The sequence below is a fragment of the Rhamphochromis sp. 'chilingali' genome, assembly GCF_963969265.1.
Source record: "Rhamphochromis sp. 'chilingali' genome assembly, chromosome: 12".
Classification (NCBI taxonomy): domain Eukaryota; kingdom Metazoa; phylum Chordata; class Actinopteri; order Cichliformes; family Cichlidae; genus Rhamphochromis; species Rhamphochromis sp. 'chilingali'.
The window spans coordinates 5216248-5238126 of record NC_137939.1 but is presented as its reverse complement, the minus strand read 5'-3'; the positions used below and the strand labels follow the sequence as shown (position 1 = coordinate 5238126).

Below are 21879 nucleotides of genomic sequence, written 5' to 3'. Positions count from 1 at the left end.
TTCAGTTGGTGATGCATGTAAGTTTCACACAGTAGAAATGTGTATTTATTTTTTATATTGGTTTTATTCAGATTTTAGTGTTTATTTGTAAGTGTAGTTTTTATTTGCATGATTTTATGCTGTTTGTGTCACATGTTTTTAGTGTGTTATTTTACATTGTTTTAATCCACTGTGGATTTGCTGGGCATGGGAGAAATTAGCTGATTGTGATCACTTGCTGAGGCATGGGTGTGTCCAGAGGTGTCCTATCAGCCGTTTATAGGACTTATGAAACGGAAGCAAGCTGAGCAGTGGAAGCAGAGAGGCCCCAGATGGGAAGAGGAAGGCAGGAAGGCCAAGCCGAAAAGAAGGGTCACACCCCCACGATCACGCAGCGGAGACTGACCGGTCAGCGTGATGTGGCGACCCAGTCCCGACAGCAGGAACGGCGACAGTAGGAGACAACGTGTGTGATTGACAGCAGGGTAGATGTATACCACTGCCTGCATTTGTCAGTAGTGTCTCACTGTTGTTCACTGGGTGCAGCCGTGTTGGGAGAGGGTCTCCATGGCTGTAAGCCAGGGCAGCTTCTGGGATGATGGTTCTGGCTCCTATTTGTTTTTACTTACAGGGCAATGACGTGAGTTTCGTTTCATTTTCTTACCCCACCCCCAACCAGTCGAGGCAGACGGTCGCCCCTCCCTGAGCCTGGTTCTGCCGAAAATGGAGTTCTTCCTTCCCACTGTTGCCAAGTGCTTCGCCATAGGGGATCATTTGATTGTCGGGGCTTTCTCTGTATTATTGCACAACCTTTATCTTACCATATATTGCAAGTTTATATGTTGTGAATTGGCTTAATGTAAATCAAATTGAACTGCATTCAATTAAAACTAAATATTATAACTTGTAATCAAATCTATTCAAATGTAAAGTCATCTCACTCAATTTGGACAACTAGCACTGAAAAATACACTGCCATCCTCTGTTTCCCAATTAGCAGACCAGAGGTTGCTGTTTTATTCATGACTCAATACTTGAATGGTTTTATCCTGTTTATAAATAAACAAAAATGACATTGCTTCATTGTATGATTAATTCTTTGTCTGTGTCAGTCCTTAATACACAAACATGTATACAATAATTCTAGTTGCCATAGTCTCCGGAGATCCTATGCTCCGTTATCTCATACTTTTCTTCACTGTTTACCTCATTCTGCCCAATAAAATGTACAATTTTTTGTAAACAATGACTTGCTTTATGGCATTAAAAAAAAAACAAAAAAAACAACAACAACTTATGAGGACGTACTTTAAAAGAAAAAAAATGACATAATGAAGTAACAACTTCCTGGGCATTATCACCACTTTGCATTATACAAATCAAGTAAACAAACACAGGGCTATTTATCATCTAACTAACTTTTGGGTATGTGGGATAAAAGGATAGGAGCTTCAAATGTTGTTATCATTCTAGAGTCTTTACCTTACAGTGTTCAGCAACTGCTGTGATTTGGTGCTACATACATAAACTTGAAGTGAATTAATCCACCTGTTCACAGGAGATCACAGGAAGATGACACCAAACATCAGAAGATCTTATTGTGCGCCACAGTAAAAGGGTGGTTTCTTGGGACTAAAGCACATAAACTACAGCAGAAGCTCACATAAAGCAGGAAATAAGCAGGCGCCACTTCATCTGCTAATGCACGTTTTGCACTTTTATTGTTGCCTCATTCACTAACAGTTCAATGGTGCAAGATTACCATACACAGAATTAGGATATCTGCATGACACATCTATGCTATACAGCGAATGGATTATAATTATTACAAATACAGTAAACATATTTACATTTTAGTTCAAGCTCCATACAACACAGATATTTACAAAGTAAGTATGAAAATGAAACCGGTCTGACAAATAATGTACAGCATTAATGATGTTTTTGTTTTGTTTTTTCCTTTTCTTTTGGTGAACAAATCTGAAAGGGAGCGGGGTCAACTGATATTAATTGTCAGAGGGGGAAGGTGGGAAATATCATGGCTAGTTTTGTTTGAAAGGCATCAACGGAAAAACAAACACACACACACAGAAAAAAGTGATGAGGTGAAGAAAGACACAATAAGTGTGCTGTCGTTTTAGATGTCACAAGCTACTTTGTATAGTCCTATATCCCTGATATTAGAAAAAATAAAAATGAGTTAAAATACACCTTTATTTTGATAGAGTTCAGATGGATGCCTAGTATGACTAATGAGTAGATATCCTCAAAAAAAACCCCAAAAAACCCAACAGACTTCTAATTCACTCAAACCGCTTTCTAATAAACAGGAAGCACTAATGTAACTCACCTCCTCAGTCGAGGTGCAGGGGTTACATTTTAGGTCTCCTTTTCCTTTCCCCCTCTCTCTTACATTCAAACCCTCTCCCAGTTCACACTAGAACAGGCCGCCACACCATCATTTGGTTTAATATGAGTGGAACAACTAAACCGCACAGACTTTATTTGATCAGTTAGTTGAACCTTTTATTAATATGTGCAAAGAGCTGCAAACTAATATATATACATTGCAAACAATAAATACACAATCCAAAATAAAAACACCTCTGCAAATGAAGTGAAAACGTTTGCTCTGGCAGCGCTTCGCATCAACATGTATATGAGGTACATTGCACTTTCGAGACTTGATCTGTGCATAGGTGCATCTTTGATGTGCAGCTCAGAGATCCACAATCCAGCACGTTTCTGTTTCTCTGACCGTCAGGCTGGCTGACCCGAGGTCACGTCAGCGCTTCATTTTTTTATCTATATGTAACAGACAGTTGGTTCCTCTCCTTCCACGCATTTCATACGACACAGCAGGCAGACTGCTGGTTGGTTGACCAGAGTTTTTTTATGCCTGTCTGCATTAACACATCTCGAGAGGCGTAGGTGCCAAAAAGTGAATCCGGAGCCGAATGTAGCAGCTGCAGCACGGCACACAGAGCAAATATTTTCATAGGGTAGTATCAGAAATAAGACCTTTGAATATGTAGTCCCTTTAACTTCTTTCCTTCTATTAAACCCTTTGAGAAACAGCTATCCAGTGTACTCCTGATATGTGCTCTTATCATTTGTTCCTGATGATCAAATACAATCCTGGACTCAACATATGTGGCTGTGTCTCTGTCCTTGCTATAGATATGTGTTAATGTGCAAAATAAGGTTAAAAGAAATTAAGAAATAAATGCTCTCCGTTACATTTCATAAAAACCTTCATTGTGGAATGATTAAAAGCGTAAGAAAAAAAAATAACAATGTTAAAATAAAATAAAAATATGAACACAATGAGAGTTAGATGAGGTTTTGATTCAAGAATAAGAATAGAAAAATGAACACATGGTTCCCTGTGGTGCTGCTGAACACGAGTACTTCACTTCAGAGATTTCAGCCGACGCTGGTGTGACAGCGAGGGGAGTCATGGGACTACATCGTAATCTGTCCTGCGGGCCATTTAAAAGCAGCTTTGCTGGCTAACCACTGGCGTCAAAGCAAAAAAACTAAAGAAACATTGCACCTTCATTCTTTTTCCTTACCTCGTCCTAAACTTTCCACCGTGTTTTCTTTGCATCTTTATAACAAGAGTGTAAAGTTAATAGCAGTAAATGTCAAGGCTTTCTGATTCTCAGTGAGATAGAGCGAGCTAGAGGAGCAGAGAGGAATGTGTTAAATGAGGGTTAACTACCACACTGATCCCAGAACAGACCGCATGTACAAATCAAGTTCTCCCTCTAGTTCGTTTTCATCCTCCTAGTCCTCCTCCTCTCCTTGTAACCCTGTTTTTATTCCTTGGGATGAAAAAGCAAAAAGGGGCCCGAATCTACTCCTGCAGGAACAATCGGTCATTGTTTTTTTGTTTTTTTAAACTGCTGAGTTATGAAGCGATCCTCGCTTGTTTGTCTCTAGTTAGTCTGCAGTTTTTATGTTAACACAAATGCATGAGTATTTTACTGACTCACTAACTGACACTGGCACTATCGGGGGTTTAGAGGCGGCGTATGTACACAGATTGAGGAGGATCTAAGTATGACGTGGATGACAGAGGAAATCGGGCGTGGCCCTCCTGTCAAATTTCATTCCCACTTTGAGTTTTTGTTTCAGAGACGGTTCAGCCTGATGCAAATCTCACTGAGAGAAGAAAAATACCCTATAAATCTATTAGCAGCTATAGTTTAGATAGCAGAGCGTAAACTAACACGTCACTTGGAGAGATCTGTAGATTTTTCCTTCATGGTTTCAAATGTAAGCTGGCTGATTTGGTTAATTTTTGTTTTTTGTTTTAAACTGAGCAAACCTGGTCTTCTCCTGAGGACTGCTGCAGGTATCATGCAAGCATTTTTAATTTAATAAAAAACCAACAACAAAAAAACCCCAAAATAGAATGAAACTCATTTCAGGAGACAAATAACACTGATAGAGACATTTTTTTGTACAGATGATTGGCAAACGGAAAGTTTCTAAAGAGTCGTGCACACACAAGTAGACTACTACAACATGCTACTTAGTTAGGGGAGTTTGGGAATGACAACGAAGCGGAACAAAATTAGACCCAAACATTGTCATCGAAACAAAAACACAAAAAGCTGAGGGGAGGGAATAGAGAGGAGGAAAGCTAAGTTGGCAGCGGGGTTGCTGGAGGGAGGCGGGGAGGCAAAAGTTCTGTGGAACTTAAACGTTTTAGTCGCATGAAAAGAGACTTAAGCCACAAGTCTACTTACAAGAGAAAACCGTCAAGAATCACAATGATTAATAAGTTTTAACACTTGGTATTTTCAAAGGCTTTTCAGAAAGGATGGAAGCGGTGGTTTTCCCGCTCCGCCCGCTCAGTTCTTCGTCAGGCCGCTGCGCCGCCTCGCCAGCTTAGATCTGCGGGGAGAGTTTTCCGTTGTGAGGAGGAGGAAATGTTTTTGAAGGGTGCAGAAGCTGCACGTTTGACTGTGGTGTGAGAGGAGTGTGTGTGTCTGTGTGTGTGTACCTTATCGTTCCTGCTAGCAGAGGATTAAAAGCGTACAGCCAGTCGTTCATGTCTTTCTCGTTGTTGGCCTGCAGGAGGATGCCTCGATGTTTTGTGCACACTGCAAATGTGTTGGGCGTCTGAAAAGAAGACATCACATTATACTCATGTTCATTCAAATGATAAATCCCAGTGAATTTGCCATTTCAGCAATCCACGTGTCCAAAACTGAACAACGTGCACCAAAATAATTTGAATAAATTCTCATTAAAGAAAAGCGTGTTACATCCAGCCTTACCTTAAGCATGGCCTGCTGGTCTTCGCTGTATTCCACCTGTGCTGTGGAGAGGTTGAGGACGCCTCGCTCCACGGGGTCCTTGTCGCTGTTGTAGATGAAGACGTAGGGCCGGCGAACAACCACAAAATGCTTCACCCATGAGTTAGAGCGAGGCTCCATGAAGCTTAGAAAACCCTTCTTGGACACAACAGATCTGAAAAGAAGAGATTTTATTCATTTATTTATTTTTTAAGAGAGCGCTTGTTTTCTGAGGAAGAAGCAGAGTTGGTTTGTTTTCCAGCTGAAATCATCCAGGCTCAGGAATCGATCCACATCATTTCTGCTTGAATTAGAGAACACGAGTATCGACTTACATTTGGTCTGTGAGACACATGTCATAGTGACAGTATTTGGGTTAACATGGCATTACTCACCCTGGTCGCATTTCTTCAATATCAGGCACCAAGTTGAGGAACTCGTTCTTTGCAGCCCGCGCAAGGTAGGAGGTCTCCAGAGTGGGAACCATCGGGAAGTTTTCATAGTCTGAGCAGGAGGGACTGGAGGCACGTGAGCTGTTCTCAGGGGTCCTTTAACACAAATCACACCAAGTTAGAATCAAATAGATGACCTGTCAATAACCGTTTGCAGATCGAGGTCAATGTTCCTAAAAATATGTTTACTTCTGGTCCATGGAGCCACAGCGGGAGTCCGACAGAGAGGGGCAGGTAGAGGAAGGGGTGAGGGTGGCACTGCTGAAGCTCGTCACGGATGGATCACGTCCGATAGGTGAGATGTCAGAAAGCTGAAGTGAAACAACAGCAGGATGAGGTAGACGTTAATATATCAACTCAATGATGTGACACAAAAAGGCAGTTTTTTTTACTTCTTATTTCTCACCTTGCAGTCACTGATGCTGTTCACCAGTTGGTTGTATTCACTATTGAAGGTGTGTGTCAGAAGGCGCAGGCACTACAACACAACAGGAACAAGACCGATCAGCTCCGAGCAGAGAAGGAAGAAGGCAGCAACAAGAACGCCCACTAAGCCGACGTTTTTCTCACCTTGGTGGCCAGCTCCTTCTCACGATCCACCAGGCTCTCGATGTCGGCGGAATCGTAGCCGCTGCTCTCGCTCGGCGTGATGGCGCTTTCAAAGGTGGTGCTGGAGATCTGAGAGGAGATGGAGGTGGACGTGGACAGGGTGCCGGAGCTCATGCTGGGGGACGGAGACTCGCTCAGGAACTTGGTGGTGGGAGCTGTTCCTACGGGAGCCGCCTCTCCCAGCTTCTCTCTCAGCGCCAGAAGGTGACGGGTCTTTTCCACCTGGATGAAAGATGGGGGCGAATGTGAGGTGGGGATAAGAGGGGAGGGTTAGTCATGTAAAGTGTGTACTCGAAGAAAAAACGTTTTAGAATAGCACTTTGGTCTTTGAGTTGAAAAGTCTTTTTTCCCTCTACGATATTAAACAGATTTATTTCTTTATGAATCTTTTAAGGCCCCACCTCCTGCAGCTGCTCCATCTTCTCTAGCTCCCACTGGTGCTCTAGGATGAGGCTATCTCCTCTGGGCCTCCAGCCGGCCAGGTTCTCCTCTCCACGCACGTAAGCCACTGATGTGTCTAGGACCTTCCTCCTCCTCCTCTGCATCCCTGCTCAGGACATGAGCCCTCATTAGGATGAAGCTCTCCGCAGAATTATGATAAAACAGCTGCCGTTCTTTAAACATGTTTCATGTCCGCTCACCTGGGCTTCCAGTGTCAGACATCTTACACAAGCTCAGCTCGTAGATCCCAGTCACTCGGTTGCTATAATGAAGCAGAAGTTATGAACAAGGAAACTTTGTAACAGGGCAGATATCTTTGATTGTGAAACAGAGATGGCCACAGTACAGCAGCCCAGATTTACCAGTCAGGAGTTTTGGAGTATCCAGTGCCAAAGAGATTCTTGAGAGAACGGGGTGGGGAAATCTTGGCGTCTCGGGAGTAAAAGACCATGCAGATGTCTTTGGTGATAATGGCAGGCTGGATGCAATGGTCCAGCTGTAGAGAGGAGATAAAGGGTGTGTGTTAGACACGATGACATCAAGAGACTTAAAAACACGTACAAACAGGTGCAACACACTGGAGCAGCGGCTGACCTCCAGATACGCAGATAAGGTCATGTAGATCTTCTCTCCATAGGGAGTGACGCGGTTGAGCAGGAGGGAGTTGTGCAGGGAGCTGTCCCACACTGCCTCAAAGCGATAGAAAGTCCTGAAAAGACAGACAGAGGAAAAGTTAGCTTGACAGCATTATTTTTTATGAAGTCCTACTTGATGCTAACACTACAGGGTCTCTGTGTACAGCAGTGTGTCATGTTGTTAAAAAAAACGTGAGCACAGTTCTGACATATCAGGAAGTGAACACAGTGACTGAAGCGGTGTTCACATTCATCCTTTAATCATGACAAAACGTGAGGAATCGCACTGAGGTGAGACCTTGACAACAGACAAATCAGGAGCCACAGAGTGTCAAGTGTCAGCCGACACCAATCGGGACAATGATAAGAAAGAAATTCATTTACAGACACGTGAAAAGCAGTCTAAGGTTCTAGATCTAGATTATTACACCACATCATTATTTATTTAAAACCATGCCAAAATGCACAAATGACTATAACTAAGTACATCCTGTAATTCAGCAGCTGATGGAACCAAATTTAACAGCAAAAAGTTGAGGTAATCATTTTTTATTAGTGTCTCACAGCAGTGTGGAGGTATTTCTGACCCACTTGTCTTTACAATATTGCTTCGGTTCATTGAAGTTTGCAGAAATGTATTAATGCACAGCTTTCTTAACGTCCCGCCACAGCACGTCAATCATATTGAAGTCTGGACTTTGAGCCACTGCAGCACCACTCTGTTGTAGCTTTGCTGCTGCGCTCTGGAGTCACTGACCCAACGATGATCTCATTTGACTCTAGAATACTTCATGGCTCACTCAGTGACCTGGACACTTTGCCCAAATAATCATCACCCGTGCAAAACCACTGGTACGAGGTGTTTGTGCTGATATGCTGTGTTTGGTTTTCACCAATCTTGAAGCTGTGCATTAGGGCTTAGGTTTTCAACTCTGCAAACTGAACCCATGCTGCCATGTTGTATTTAGAGAGAAAAGGGTTTCTCCTGGAAGCCTTTCCAAACATATTTGTTGAGCTTTTTTCTAATTGCACTGCCATGAACTCCAACATTAAGCATGCTAACTGTGGCCTGTAGAGCCTCAAATATCTGTGGTGAATTTTTTGGGACGTCCACTCCTGGGATGATTGGAAACAGTCTTTGATTTTTTTTTAAACTTGTGAATAATCTTCCTTGCTGTAAAATGATCTACTTCAAAGCCTTCCCAGATTCATGGGTAACAACAATTGCTTCTCTCCTCCTCAGTATGTCACCACTCTCCTGAATTCGCCAGCAAACTGACAGTCGTGGTTACTGATGATCTAGTGCATTTAATTAGCACCTGGCTAATACTGACCCTGTTAAATAATTATGAAAGTAGGCTTGGATGTACTCACCACATCTGAATTTAGGCTCAGTGTTTGTTAAATAAATAATGACGTGGTATAATGTGTTATGTATTGTTGTTCATGTGAGGTTTACCTCATATTAAGACCTACTAAGGACCTGATTGTTTTTAAATTATGTCCTGATACATAAAACCTGAGAGCTCACATAACTGCATATGCTCAGAACATACAGCACAAGTGGATACAAATTACTGCCTTGCAGCAGCAATCTTAAGACCATCACTATGAGCTCTATACAAGGCTACACTGTTCCTGTTATTGACAGCAGGGGGCACTATCAGACACAGACTGAGAGCCAGATATGCTCTGCTGGTGCCTCATTGTTACTGAGGTAAGACTCTATAGTGAGAAACAGCTGAGGGGGAAAACATTGATCTGGAAACGTCTGAGTGTTACAGAGGATATACATAGCACCGTGGTTCAGTGTCACACAATCACAAACAAATACAGAAAAGTACTAAAAAACGGTGTTGCCTCCAAAGACTGCTTTTACCGGTTTGGAGCTTAGGAGGCTTAATATCAACAGGCATGAATGAAGACAGATCTTATGCAACACACAAGCACACACAAACTGTGGAGAGCTTATTTCTACGAGTCTATGGGACTAATGAGAAGCATAAAGGTCTTTCAGTGAAGGAGCCTTATGTTCTCTGGTCGCTGGTACCTATCAATATCCTTATCAATAGAAAGCCTGAGCACAATCATGAGTCCAGCCGCGGCAGGAGGAAGAAAGAGAGCGCACAGAAAGAAAAAAAAAGAGAGAGAGAGAAGCACAAAGAGTCAGGCAACAGAGACAATGAAGCAAAGTAACAGCAGCGAAAATGGAAAAGGTCGTGCAATGACTCCAATGTGGCTTCAGAGAATATACAGACATGGACACATGCATAGATTTTAACTGATAAGGTTACTACAGTTACTACAGAGTGTCAACAAATGATTTTTTTACATGGCAGGAACTCAATCATGACAAAAGAACACAGTGTAACAATGTAACACATTGGCTTTTTTAAAGAAAAATAAATGTGTTTCATGATAATAACTGAAGAGAATACAAGCAAGAAGGCAACAAGAAAGCTTCAAAGATCTGTGAATGGAAACATTTTACACCTTCAAATGTTGTGACTAGTGTGTTCTCACTCAAACTGACTCAGTGTGGGAGTTTCACCTACCTGTTGTTGTTGTGGGATGACTTGATGTTCTTGGCAGAAATTATGTTAAGGGACAGGACAGCATCGGCTGCGCTATCATCCACTTCAGCCTTGTTCCTGATACGACCTGGTGAGGCAGATCCACACAACAGTTATAAGACCTTCTTGTGTTGGAATAGCTCTCAATAGAGAAGCTCAGCCAGCAGGCAGTTTGTCCACTAACAGCTGTTTTATCACAGCATCCAGTACCAACACAATCATCCACACTCAAGAGCCCTGTTGGCTTCAGAGTCAGCAGCTGAATGTCTAAAATATGAAATGTAATTATTTGGTCCATCAGCTACAGCTACAGCATGAACTGCTTAAAGTGAGAAGCAGCCTAAAGCCCGACAGATTCATCTTTCCAGACTGAAAATGTCTCAGACAGAACCGAGTGGTGTGTTTTCAGTGTGATCTCACAAAGTCAAATCCCTTTAATGATGCTCTGTCCTGTCTTTCTCTCTTGTTTTCTACAGAGAGGTATAGCACGACTAGACCCTAAAGGTAGGCTGCTCACCTACAACCAGCTCACGAACATCTTTCCAATGGAGCTCGCTGCCCTTCTCATGGATGAGGGTCACTGTGATCCTCCGCTGGATCCCCTGCAGCAAACATAACAGGAGCTCAAGATCACAGTGAGCACAGCTAGAGCAACATTACGCTTTAAAAGAAGATATTCAACTGTGTACAAAGGAAGCAGTTACCAATGTGTGAATAATAAGAAAAGAACATGTGGATCAATCCTGTACCTGGTGCAGCAGGTAGGTACCGTGGCAGGGCAGGCCTCCACTGTGATCCACGATGGCTGGGATGTACCTGTGCATGGAGGGAGGAAGGTGACACAACATCCCAATTTATAATATTCTTTGTGGAGATAATTTTTATTGTTTCTTTAAAGCTTGTGTGGGAATATAACACTCCAGGTGGATACTCACTCTCCAGTGGGCTCCAGCTCGCTGATCTCAAACCAGACCAGCAGGTCGTACTTGCTGACACAATGACCCAGGTTGGATTTGGTGATGGTGTTCAACTTGGTGGCTGGAACTGGCACACACAGACAGAAGCTCAATGTTATCAAGCGGGAATTTGTCTGAATTTCAGAGAAGATGAATAAAAGTCAGGAGTATTTACTACATGCTTTGGGTGACTAAATGGAGGATGGATAGGTAATGTGAAAACACTGCTGACTCTTTATACTGAGCCAGTAATCACAGAGGATAGATACTGGAAGCATACTGAAATGTTAGGAGGAAGTAAACCACAGATTACAACACCAGTGGCAGCACCCTGCTGTCTCACACATCGGGATTACGGTCCTGTTGAAACACAGTTGCATTCGTCTATGCTCAATATGATCGAAAGGAATGTTATTACACTTGAAAACTGCTGTATTTACTCCTTATATGGTGTGAATGATATGTCATTGACCCTGAAGTTGTCTCCTCAGGACAGTTTCTAAGCAACAGGAGGACATCGTGACCGAACTAACCGCACCTGCAGCAAGGTGCAGCACTCATAACCACAGCAGAGCTTTACCGTGCTACCGCCTGCAGCCACAGAGCACTATAAGAGCACAGCACTACTCTAATCACTACAGCACCAGCATCAAATGTCTGGCTCATTAGCTACAACAGAGTCCACTGTACCAACCATGATGCTTGGGGACAATTAGCACAGGGTCACTGGCCACTGGGAGGAAGGGGAAGTGAGAGAGCTGGTCAGCCTCGTCCTCCAGACTGGCCAGAGCAGAGGACGCCAGGGAGTTGGCGTGCTCGGACAGCGTGTCCAACACTTTGCCGTTCACATAGCCGCTCACGAGGTAGCGGATCAACTCTATCTTACGGGTATGGTCTGGATGTGCGATATTGATGAACGGTGAGAGAGATTGAAGGGCAAAAGAAGAGGAAGGAGGACAGAGTTGGGTAAGAGGATTATATAAATTGTGAGGGAATGATTGAATAAGAGACAAAAAGAAAGAAATCCAAAGGAGGCGAGAAATGACAAGGAAAAAAAGTGGAAGGACACATGAGGCATGCTTATGTAAGAAAAAAATCAACATAAAATTATTGATGGCAAAGAACACATTGATGTGACATGGAAACACTCACCTGGTTTGGACAGAGGCATGGGAATAGGATAGTATTTCCTGGATGGTGTTGGAGGACTGTTGACATAATAAAAATACCTTTTATTTACATATGCATATAAAAATAGACAATGTGATCAGAACACAATTGTTTAATTGTTCTAACAAAATCTGCTGCATTAAATATGAATTATCACTGCATGACTGGATCTGCTGTTTGACCCCCACCAACCTGATCAGGTCCTGGCCATGGAGGTGCAGCGGGTGCTGCTGGTAGTGGCCGAACACTTCAAACACGACGGGCTTGCTCTTGATGTACTCAATAAAAGACTCTGTAACTTCGACAGAAATCTGCTCCAACAGATAAAAAAAAAAGAAAAAGGGTTTGACAAACTGAGTTGGAATAAAATCGTTGAAGCACAGTTAGTGTGTGTAGGTGCAGATGTGTGTGTGCACTCACATTCTGGACGTGGTAAAAGCCCAGAGGAGCTCCTTTGCCAGTGTTTTTCAGAGGCTCGGTGGAAAAAGCCTCATCGTGACGGTGCAAGAAACTGAGGGAAGAAACATAAATGAATGTCAGCGGGTTGCATTTCTTTTTACACGAGATAACGACAGACAGCTGAAAGTCACACTCCAGGATTTAGCTAGAATTTTGAATCCTCGTTCTGAGTATATATTTAGAGATAAAGCTGAAACGCTGAACTCAAATCAAACGACTTTTAAACCAAAACAGTTTGGTGTAAATTTACAGCAATAACACCATACTTTAGTTAAAAAGCTGATTTTACAGCACTGCATTTTCCACTTAACTCGTCTGCTTCAAACAAATATGAACTACTGTGCAAAAGTCTTCCCTTGTTTAGTTTTTTCCCCAATAAAATGGGAAACGGGTGCAGCAGTTTATTGAAACGTGCAAACATAGATGGAAATTTGGTATATAAGAAACAGAGTTTGTACAATTCTAATGTTCTTTAAAGTCAGTATTTGGCATGACCACCTTTATTCTTCGACACAGCCTGAACTCTTAGGCAAGCATTCTTGTCATTTCTTTAACTAGTTTTCCAGACTTCTTAAAGGACATTCAAAGCTCTTCGTTGGATGTTGCCTTTAGATGATCCCACACTGCGTCATTAAGGTTCTGGGCTCTGTTGAGGCCAAATCCATGACTGATAATGCTCCTTTGTGTGTTTTTGCGGTGGATCGAAATCTGATGGCACTTTTTTGCATTCTTAATTTAATTAGTGTTGACAAGATCTCCCACACCACTGCCTCAAAGTGCTTAAACATACATTTTAAAGTTGGTGTTTTTCTCATGTACCTCAAGTACAATGACTGGACTGAAAATGAGTGGAAAAAACTTTGAAAGACATTTAGAAACCCTTTAGAAGTGTAAAGGAAAGCCGACTCAACTACTGTATTCTCAGGATCGTGCACTCACTTGAATTGGCAGAAGATGTCAGCATACTCAGGCAGGATGCCGCTGGCCTGGAGCACAGTGACACGGAAGGTAAAGACGCTGCCCACCTCCAAGTGGCTTGCCAGATCATCCCCATGACTTAGTTTGGTTTCTCCAATGTTACCCAGCTTGAGGTCTGAAGAAAGCCAGAGTGAAAGGTTAGTAGGCTTGTTGGATGACTTGTTTAAAAAAAAAAAAAACAGACCCTTGACTGCACCTGTGACTCTGCCGTCTCCATTTGACTTCTAAACAAGCACACATTCACGCATGTAATTTATAGAGAGGATTCTGGTGTTCACTCATCAAATAGCTTTCATACACGTTCCTTCACAGGACAAGAAAAACTGCCAAATTTCCATAACAAAACATTTTAAGTCCTCCTTTTTCATTAAACAGGACCATCTGCGCTTAACACTGGGGCTCATAGGTGGAAATTTACGAGTAAAGAGGTGAAAGTCTGGCAGCCTTACCCATGTCATTGATTCTGTTGAGCTCCTCTGAGGGTGTGATGACCTCTGAACTCTGACCCTGACCCTCTACGATGCGCAGCTCTTCCAGGGACAACCCGGAGCGGGTTATGACCTTGGAGGGGAAGTCATTCTGATTGAAACAGAGGAAGACATTAGCATATAGCTGGAGGAGCGACACTGAATCTCCAAACCTAGCTATAGTGTGAGGCATTGGCCATTTAAGGCTAGCCATTTTATTTGACTTGAATACATAGGAATATAATAAAAAATAAGGAACAGCAATGACTTGATGTTTGAACCACAATAATACACACCATCACAGAAAAGGTGCTGCTCCGGGCTTACCTTTTTGAAGTATTCATCATCAAAGGAAATCTTGGCAGTTCCTGACTGCCTCACTCCTGACCCGTAGTCTGGAGCTTCCTCGTCAGCTACAAAGAGAAAAACCCTCCTCTAATCAGGATCTATCTCAGACACAGATGACTTAAACTGTCAACACGGATCAAAAGGAATACACTGAATCTAAGGAATCTTTTCTTTGCCACTGTATCAGTGACTTAAAAAAGCTCTTCAATATGCTGCCATGCTGCTACTGAACATTAAAGCAGTTAAATTTACCATTTAAATAGCCTAAAAATTGAAAACTTCCTATGGCCCAAATACAGGGGCGCTCATATTTAATAAAGAGCAATAAGCGTGCTTTTATCTCCCCCAGTAGGCTCACTCACTAAAGAATCTCATTAATTACTCACCAGCTATAGCCTGGACCCCCACGCGCAGGAAGCCACGCACCTCGCCCTTCTCCGTTACTACGGCAACACGGTGAACCAGAGGTACAGGGTACAGCAGGTTACTCAGGTACACAAAAGCTCTGAGAGTAAAAAGGAGGAGAGAGATATGAAAACCTGAGCGCGGTGCAGTCTGGAAACAGCTGCGGCATTTTTCAGATACAGAAAACGTCAACATCCGATTCACGGTGGCTTTCACTAAACTGCTGATATCTGTTGGATCCCAAAGGAGATCTGAGCAGTGTCACAGACTGTTTTCTGACGTCTCCACAAAACATATACAGACTGACAGCAAATTCAAACACCCTGCGCACAATCGCTTTGAGTGTTTAGCACATATTAATAATTACAATAACATACTGCAAAATATTAGTGACATTTATGTGAGGAGAAGCAAAAAAATAAAATTAAGGGCCCAAGAAAAAAAAAACAAGGGGGGGAATATAAACTCAAACATGCTCCGGGGCGCTGAAATCTGCAGCAGCTCAAACCATCTGTTTTATTTTTAAACTGCGTGACAGGGTGGTGACGGATCGCCGGGGCTGCGGCGGTAAAGCCTGTAACAGGGTGGTTTATTGTGCTGCGTTATGGCCGTGTTAGTCTCTTACTCACGCACTCACTGTCAGTTTGTTTTGTGGGACTTGATTTGTTTTGCTGTACATCTGACGGCCTACTCTTTTTTTTAAACTGTCTGCTGTCCCAGTGCAGGGAGACTCGAGGCTAAGATGGAGGAAAGATATGAATCTGTAAATTCTCTGAAGTCACAGTGACGCAAGTTAGCCGAGCTTAGTTCAGCTCAGTCTGGCTGCACCGATCTGTCTTCTTCTGAGGCGGGAGAGTCGTTTTTTTTTTTGTTTTTTTTTTAAGTAGCCATTATGTTTACAGCACTGAGGCTGCGGCATGGGTGCAACGTGAGCTGCTGCAGCATTTCACAACAATGAATTAAAACAAATCCCAGTGAGCCTGATTGAGTGACAACTACCAACTACTGGTCAGTTAATATGAACTACAATCCATCACATGTACACTGTTATAGCAGACAAGGTTAAAAGAACATAATGATGTAATCACAATGTAATAAATAAAAGATATAAAGAGGAAAAAAGATTTAGAGGATTAAAAAAACAACAACATAAGATGACAAATAGCCAATCAGCTTCCACACAGCAAATACATGTATTTCGAACACAGATGGCGGTTAATGCAGTCAGCACTGCGATGGTGGCGGGGAATGAGACATCACGCTGGGAGGATGGATAAAGATGGCGGCTTTTTTTGTGGGACTCTAAATTAAGTCTAAATTAAAAGTGTGACTAAGCATATTACATCGAAAAAGTGCCCAAATTATCTCGAACTGGAAGTCATTTGCGCACATGTGTTTACTCACATTTTAAGCTCCTGATCTTTAATAATAATGTTGGTGCATTTTGTCCCTTTACATCTATTCACTGCACTGCTGCTCGATGCGAAACTATCAACTATCCAAAATCTATTTCTGCATCGTCACAGGGCGTAATCCAGTACATCCTCAGTTTTTCCTATTTTCTTCACTGGTTTCTCTTTGCTCTGTATCTGCATACACGCAAATAAAAAATAAACCAAGCCAACATCAGCTCCAAACTCCTGCCCCAGCCTGTATGTGAACGCCACGGTCACCAACCTTCCCACCAGGATGAACCAGGGGGAGCGGTCGTAGAAGGGGTCCTGGCCATCGCTGAAGATGTCCGAGCCCTCCTCGGTGCCGGCGTCTGAGCTCGTGTCGTCCACGAACGCCTCATCGTCGATCAAGTCAGACATCTCGCTCTGGCGCTCGTCCGCCATCTCCGTGATCTCCGAGTCGGTGGTGGAGAAAGTAGGAGAGGGTGTGCGGTCAGCCAGGTGCTCATTGACGCAACCGTGGAAGATGGGGGAGCTGATGGGGGCGGTAGTTTGGGAAGAGTGGCGAGAACCAAGGATAGGTAAGAGTGGAGCAATAGAGTTAAAACAGCTCAGTGAGCACGGCATCGATGTGACACTTCACTTTCAGAAACAAACATTTCCTTCCTCAAACAACATAAAACACATAGCTGGACACTTTCTCCAGTAGGTAATGTAAACGATTATCAGCTACACAGAATAATGTGAAGAGTTAATGCAAATAAATTTGTAGGATTCAATTCATAGGCAGCAGGTATTAAGCCAACAGTGTGACAGCGGTTTACAGAAACATGACTATTTTAAACCAAAATGAAACGTCACTTTAAAGGATTAACATACAAATCGTCTCACACACGCTGAATGAAAAGAGGATAGAATACAAAAATGCCTCAAACTTCCACATTATCCAAAATCCACAATGCTATTAACAAGTGTTTGTATGAATTACAGGCGGATATCAACATGGGAGTGACATGTGCGAACAGACACAGCAAAATGATACACAGGATTAAAAAAAAAAAACTACAAAAAAAACAACACAGGATTAAAATGTGACATCAAATAAAATAATAAATACAAAAAGGAAAGTTGATATGTGACATGAAATCATATGGGAAAATAAAATCAACAACAAAAAAATAAAAATGAAGGATTTCTGCGAGGAGCAAAACACCAACAGACATAAATCATAAAACACGAGGCCCAAATGTGTGAAAACGCTGGTGCATGTAACTTCAATGGCAGAGGATGAAAGTGAGAAGTGGAACACGAGTGAACGTGATGCACCGTACGCTTCTGTTGGTTCTGCGTTACATACCTCCCCACGAGTTTGAACCAGTGGAAACGGTCATAGAAGGGGTCGTTTCCTGTCAAAGTGCCCTCACAATCCTCCTGGTGCGTGGAGGCCATTTCTCCAGCGCGGTCGTACATCGCTCTCATCTGGTCTAGCCTCTGCCTGCAAATGACAAGCGAGTCATTTTAATGGAAGAGCGATGAGAAAGATAGAGGTCCTAAAAGTCAGAAGGCAGAGACTGCTGGGTGTACAGACGCTGATATCATAGCTCTTTGTGTCTTTTTTGCATTCCTGGTACAGGAAATATGAGAAGAGGCACACAAAAAATAAATAAATTTGCACAAAAGCAGATAGATGCAAACAAAAAAAGGAAAAAGAAAGTTTAAAATACTTAAAATATCTTTTGGTAAATAATTTCTTATACAGGTTAGTTACTCTAAAATTACAGTTAAAATCTGAAGTTAGGGCTTTTATTATTATTTTCATTATTATTGTTGAGAATGGTCTTTCAGTGATAGATACCAGTTTATTAGGTACACCTGTTTAACAGCATTTTAAGAATAACCAATTTGAAAAAAACAACAACAACAAAAAAACCCCCAATTATGTGTCAAACGTGTCTCAATTGGAGCTTCAGGATTTAAATGTATGTGTTGTAAATAAACTCAGGAATAGTTTAAGAAGGAAAAGTGGAAGCATTACTTGAGTTTTTCAAGGGACCAGTAGTGCGTGGCTCCATTCTTCAGGTCTTGAACCTCTACAGCGACCACGGTGCGAGGGAAAGGTCTCGGGTCACGATCTTTCTCTGGCTCTGGGGGAAGGAGCTCAGGGGGCAGTGGCGAGTATGGTGTGTCTGTCAGCAAGACAAACTGGAACTGGACCTGATGAATGATGGGAAAGGACGAATACAAGGGACTGTTTATATCTTCAGGTAAGTAAATGTTCGAAGGTTGGTTGATATCGTGAAGCTGAAAGATCAGATGAACACCCCTCCACTCCCTTCCTCTTCATGCCCTTTTGATCTCAGCATCTTCTGGACACTAAAGCAATTAATAACATTCGATATAAATCACACACAGATAGAAACCCAAGATAAAATCCTGTCAGCTTATGATGAAAATGGCCTGGAAATGTGACAGATGACTCATTACTGGTATTAATCACAGAGGGCCTAGAAGTGGACACGCATTTAAATCACACTTTTATCCCGGATAAGGGAGGTAAACCAGGCATCAGTTTTATTTAAAGGAGTTTTGACAGGAACATAAAAAAAATAAATATCTGTGTGACCTTGAAATAATAATAATAATAATAAAATTTTATTTATATAGCACCTCTCTAGACAGAATCACAAAGTGCTGCACATAAGATAACAAATAATAAAAGGGTAAAACAGACAATATAAACAGAAATTTAACCAAAAACAGTTTTAAAAAGGTGAGTTTTGAGTTGTTTTTTAAAAACAACTACCGAGTCCACAGTTATGAGGGAGAGAGTTCCACAGTCTCAGGGCCACAGTGGCAAAAGCTCTGTCACCCTTAGTTCTCATCTTAGTCTGTTTTATAGCAAGTAAGCCCTGATAAGATGACCTCAGGGACCTGCTAGGGACATAGGGCTGTAGCAGATCGGAGATGTAGATCGGTGACAGTCCATCCAAGGCTCCAAATGTCAAGACCAGGATCTTAAAATGTACTCTAAATTCAACAGGAAGCCAGTGTAGCTGAAATAGCAATGGTGTCACATGTGAATACTTGGAGGATTTTATCAACAGCCTAGTTGCAGCGTTTTGCACAACCTGCAGACGATCCAGAGAACCTTTGCTTAGACACATATACATGCATAGTAATGGAATGGCATTGATATACAGCTTTGTTATCTTAGTAACCATTTAAAGTGCTTTAAAGTAAAAGCCACATCTCTAACCTTGAGGCCGATGTCACTGAGATTCAAACTCGGCCGAGACTTTTAGCAGATACACCAATGTTATCAATTTGAAACTGCTACTCTGCATCGTTCTCGAGCTGTCGCATGCACAAACTTGGGTGTCCAGGTAAGATCAAAAGCAGGAACCTTCTTACAGTGAGGCGACACCTTCTTTAACAAGGAGGGTGCCGCCATTTTTATTTATTTTTTTGCTGGTTCTTTAAAATGTATCAATCACATCCAAAGAACACCAGAATGGTCTACTGCTGGCTGCAAGAACTTCCAGTATCTAAAAAAACTGAAGGCCTGCATCACTTTTAATTTTGTGTTAGCATGCTGCACGCTAATGTGGCCACAATTAGCACTAGCATATAAACATAGAAACATATAAAATAGACAAATAGAATAGCCTTTTATTGTCATTGAACATGTACAACGAAACTGTAGAGGGAAGGGGATGCATAAGAAAAGTCTATGATCACAATACAAGTAATTTCTGAAATGTCAACACCGCTGCATGAAAACATTTTGTACTGAACGAGTCTATCCTCTTTGTGGGCTTTATTGCCAGCCGACAGCTCTCAGATGGCTGTTCCCATCTTGATGAAGCTGTATTATATAAACAGGGCTTCTTGAGAGGAGGGCTTTAAATAAATAAGGAGCTAAAATGAAACTTTTCTTTTTACAGAGCTGAAAAAGAGGCGGGGAAACAGCGTATAGTGTAAGGATGATAATATTTTATTTTAACACCAAGTTATCTAAGCACACTCTGCAAACCCCTAAAATCATGCTAGGAACCTGTAAGTCATTATTATATGGAAAATATTTTATGCAGCAACCTTTAAGTCTAAGATCCTCTGACCCATTAACATCATCAGGCGCTTCCCTTGTGACACTCTCCCAGGCCTGAGGGTGTGTCATGTGGGTTTGTGTTTAGGTGTCAGTGAAATACGTAGAAAATGACAGATTATTGCTATGAGGGTGATTCACTTCAAGGTAAATAAAGAGAAATACCAATTCACTTACTTTCTTCTTCAGTTCCACACTGATGGCATTAGCCTCTTTTAGGTAGACGGCATTTCCCCACAGCTGATCTCGAAGGGAGGTGAACTGATGGTACCTCCACTTCCTGAAGGCCCACTGAGCCAGCTCAAACTCATGCTGAGTCCACGGCACTGTGCGGATACAAAAGACAGAGGGGGCGTTATCAAGATAAATACAGCAGTTATTAAACCTTACAAATCAAATAATCATAAAACCCAAAAGGACCATAGCTTTGATTTAGCCCAGCCACAGGTCTATCCTACTTAGCATTAATGCTTGAAATTCAAGAGGATCTCTCAGTTATAGCATTTTGTCAACTTCACTTTAAAGGTAACATTACTTGTAGGCACTGACTGCAGTATCAACAGTTTCCTTTTGAGGCTCTCAAACAGAATTAATGAAAAAAGTTCCAGAAAAGCATGAAACTTACAAACGTATGCGTCAAGAACCAAAACTAAGAGGTTTCTTGTATGAAACTACAATCTGAGCATAAAGGTTTGGTTTTGTCACAATAAACAGAACCCCTTTAAACATGACAGAGCCTGTATTCACATTAGGTTTCATAATGTGCCACCAAGATGGATGAGATTAAGACTAAATTAATTAATGACCCATCGCTGGTTATTACCAGTCTTTCATCCAGACTTAAAATGATGGAAACCAGCACAGAGGCATGCTCTGAAACCTGAAACAGTGATTTAATGACATTTGTCATCACTGGGCTGAATAAGTATGGTCCTTTAGACTTCATAATGATGAGCATTTCTGACCTGGTCTCCCTTGAAGAAAAAAAAAAAATCTCAATGGATTTTTTTGGTTAAACAGAGGTTTAGTAAAAGTAATATATAAATTTATGTAAAACGACATATACCATTAGTAGTATGTTTATTGTGCATGGACTAGAGGATGTACTAGTTTTGAGCTAGTTTTCTGTTAATACCTTCAATGGGTAATTAATGTGGCACTATTAAAATACTTGAATCTGAATGAAAGTGATATTATGGATATGTAAATACTATACGCACATCCAAGGAGTTTAGGCTCTGGACACAAAGTGTGGAAGAAAACAGACACAGTTCATTTATACATTTATATAAAAATAAACACACACACACACACACACACACACACACACACACACACACACACACATATATATCTATATATTATATTTTAGCATTACATGTAGTGTGTACAGGAAAAACAATCATCTTCAGGTCTGAAAATGCATACTACACACCTTCCTCTTCCTCCTCCTCCTCCAACTCTTCTTCATCGGGTGTCTCAGCTACCAGTGAGCGAGTCTCCACCTGTTTCTGAAGCTCCTGCAATTTGCTCTCGTAAACCTGGACACCAACACAGGGAAGAGGAGAGAGAACGTGGAAAACTGTCCATCAGCGGCAA

At 41.9% G+C, this 21879-nt stretch overlaps 1 protein-coding gene across 11 annotated transcripts in view; it reads right to left on the bottom strand.

Annotated features, from left to right (window-relative positions):
• Positions 1-1670: 1670 nt before the first annotated feature.
• Positions 1671-21879, bottom strand: part of kif1b (kinesin family member 1B) — a 66394-nt gene continuing 46185 nt past the window's right edge. For 10 of the 11 annotated variants that reach the window (XM_080899205.1, XM_080899212.1, XM_080899209.1 and 7 more), the window contains 27 exons: positions 21716-21821; positions 20458-20606; positions 18211-18389; positions 17533-17670; positions 16459-16710; positions 14763-14881; positions 14356-14441; positions 14011-14140; positions 13523-13676; positions 12545-12635; positions 12317-12435; positions 12107-12162; positions 10934-11042; positions 10748-10814; positions 10516-10600; positions 9981-10086; positions 7385-7499; positions 7153-7286; positions 6991-7052; positions 6751-6896; positions 6311-6571; positions 6147-6218; positions 5930-6051; positions 5684-5836; positions 5271-5463; positions 4994-5112; positions 1671-4884 (listed from right to left, as the gene is read on the bottom strand). In XM_080899205.1, coding sequence (XP_080755331.1) covers positions 4842-4884; positions 4994-5112; positions 5271-5463; positions 5684-5836; positions 5930-6051; positions 6147-6218; positions 6311-6571; positions 6751-6896; positions 6991-7052; positions 7153-7286; positions 7385-7499; positions 9981-10086; positions 10516-10600; positions 10748-10814; positions 10934-11042; positions 12107-12162; positions 12317-12435; positions 12545-12635; positions 13523-13676; positions 14011-14140; positions 14356-14441; positions 14763-14881; positions 16459-16710; positions 17533-17670; positions 18211-18389; positions 20458-20606; positions 21716-21821 — 3366 coding nt within the window. In that variant the 3' untranslated portion in view covers positions 1671-4841. The remainder of the gene's footprint in view (positions 4885-4993; positions 5113-5270; positions 5464-5683; positions 5837-5929; positions 6052-6146; positions 6219-6310; positions 6572-6750; positions 6897-6990; positions 7053-7152; positions 7287-7384; positions 7500-9980; positions 10087-10515; positions 10601-10747; positions 10815-10933; positions 11043-12106; positions 12163-12316; positions 12436-12544; positions 12636-13522; positions 13677-14010; positions 14141-14355; positions 14442-14762; positions 14882-16458; positions 16711-17532; positions 17671-18210; positions 18390-20457; positions 20607-21715; positions 21822-21879) is intronic. The other variant, XM_080899207.1, reaches the window with a different exon arrangement.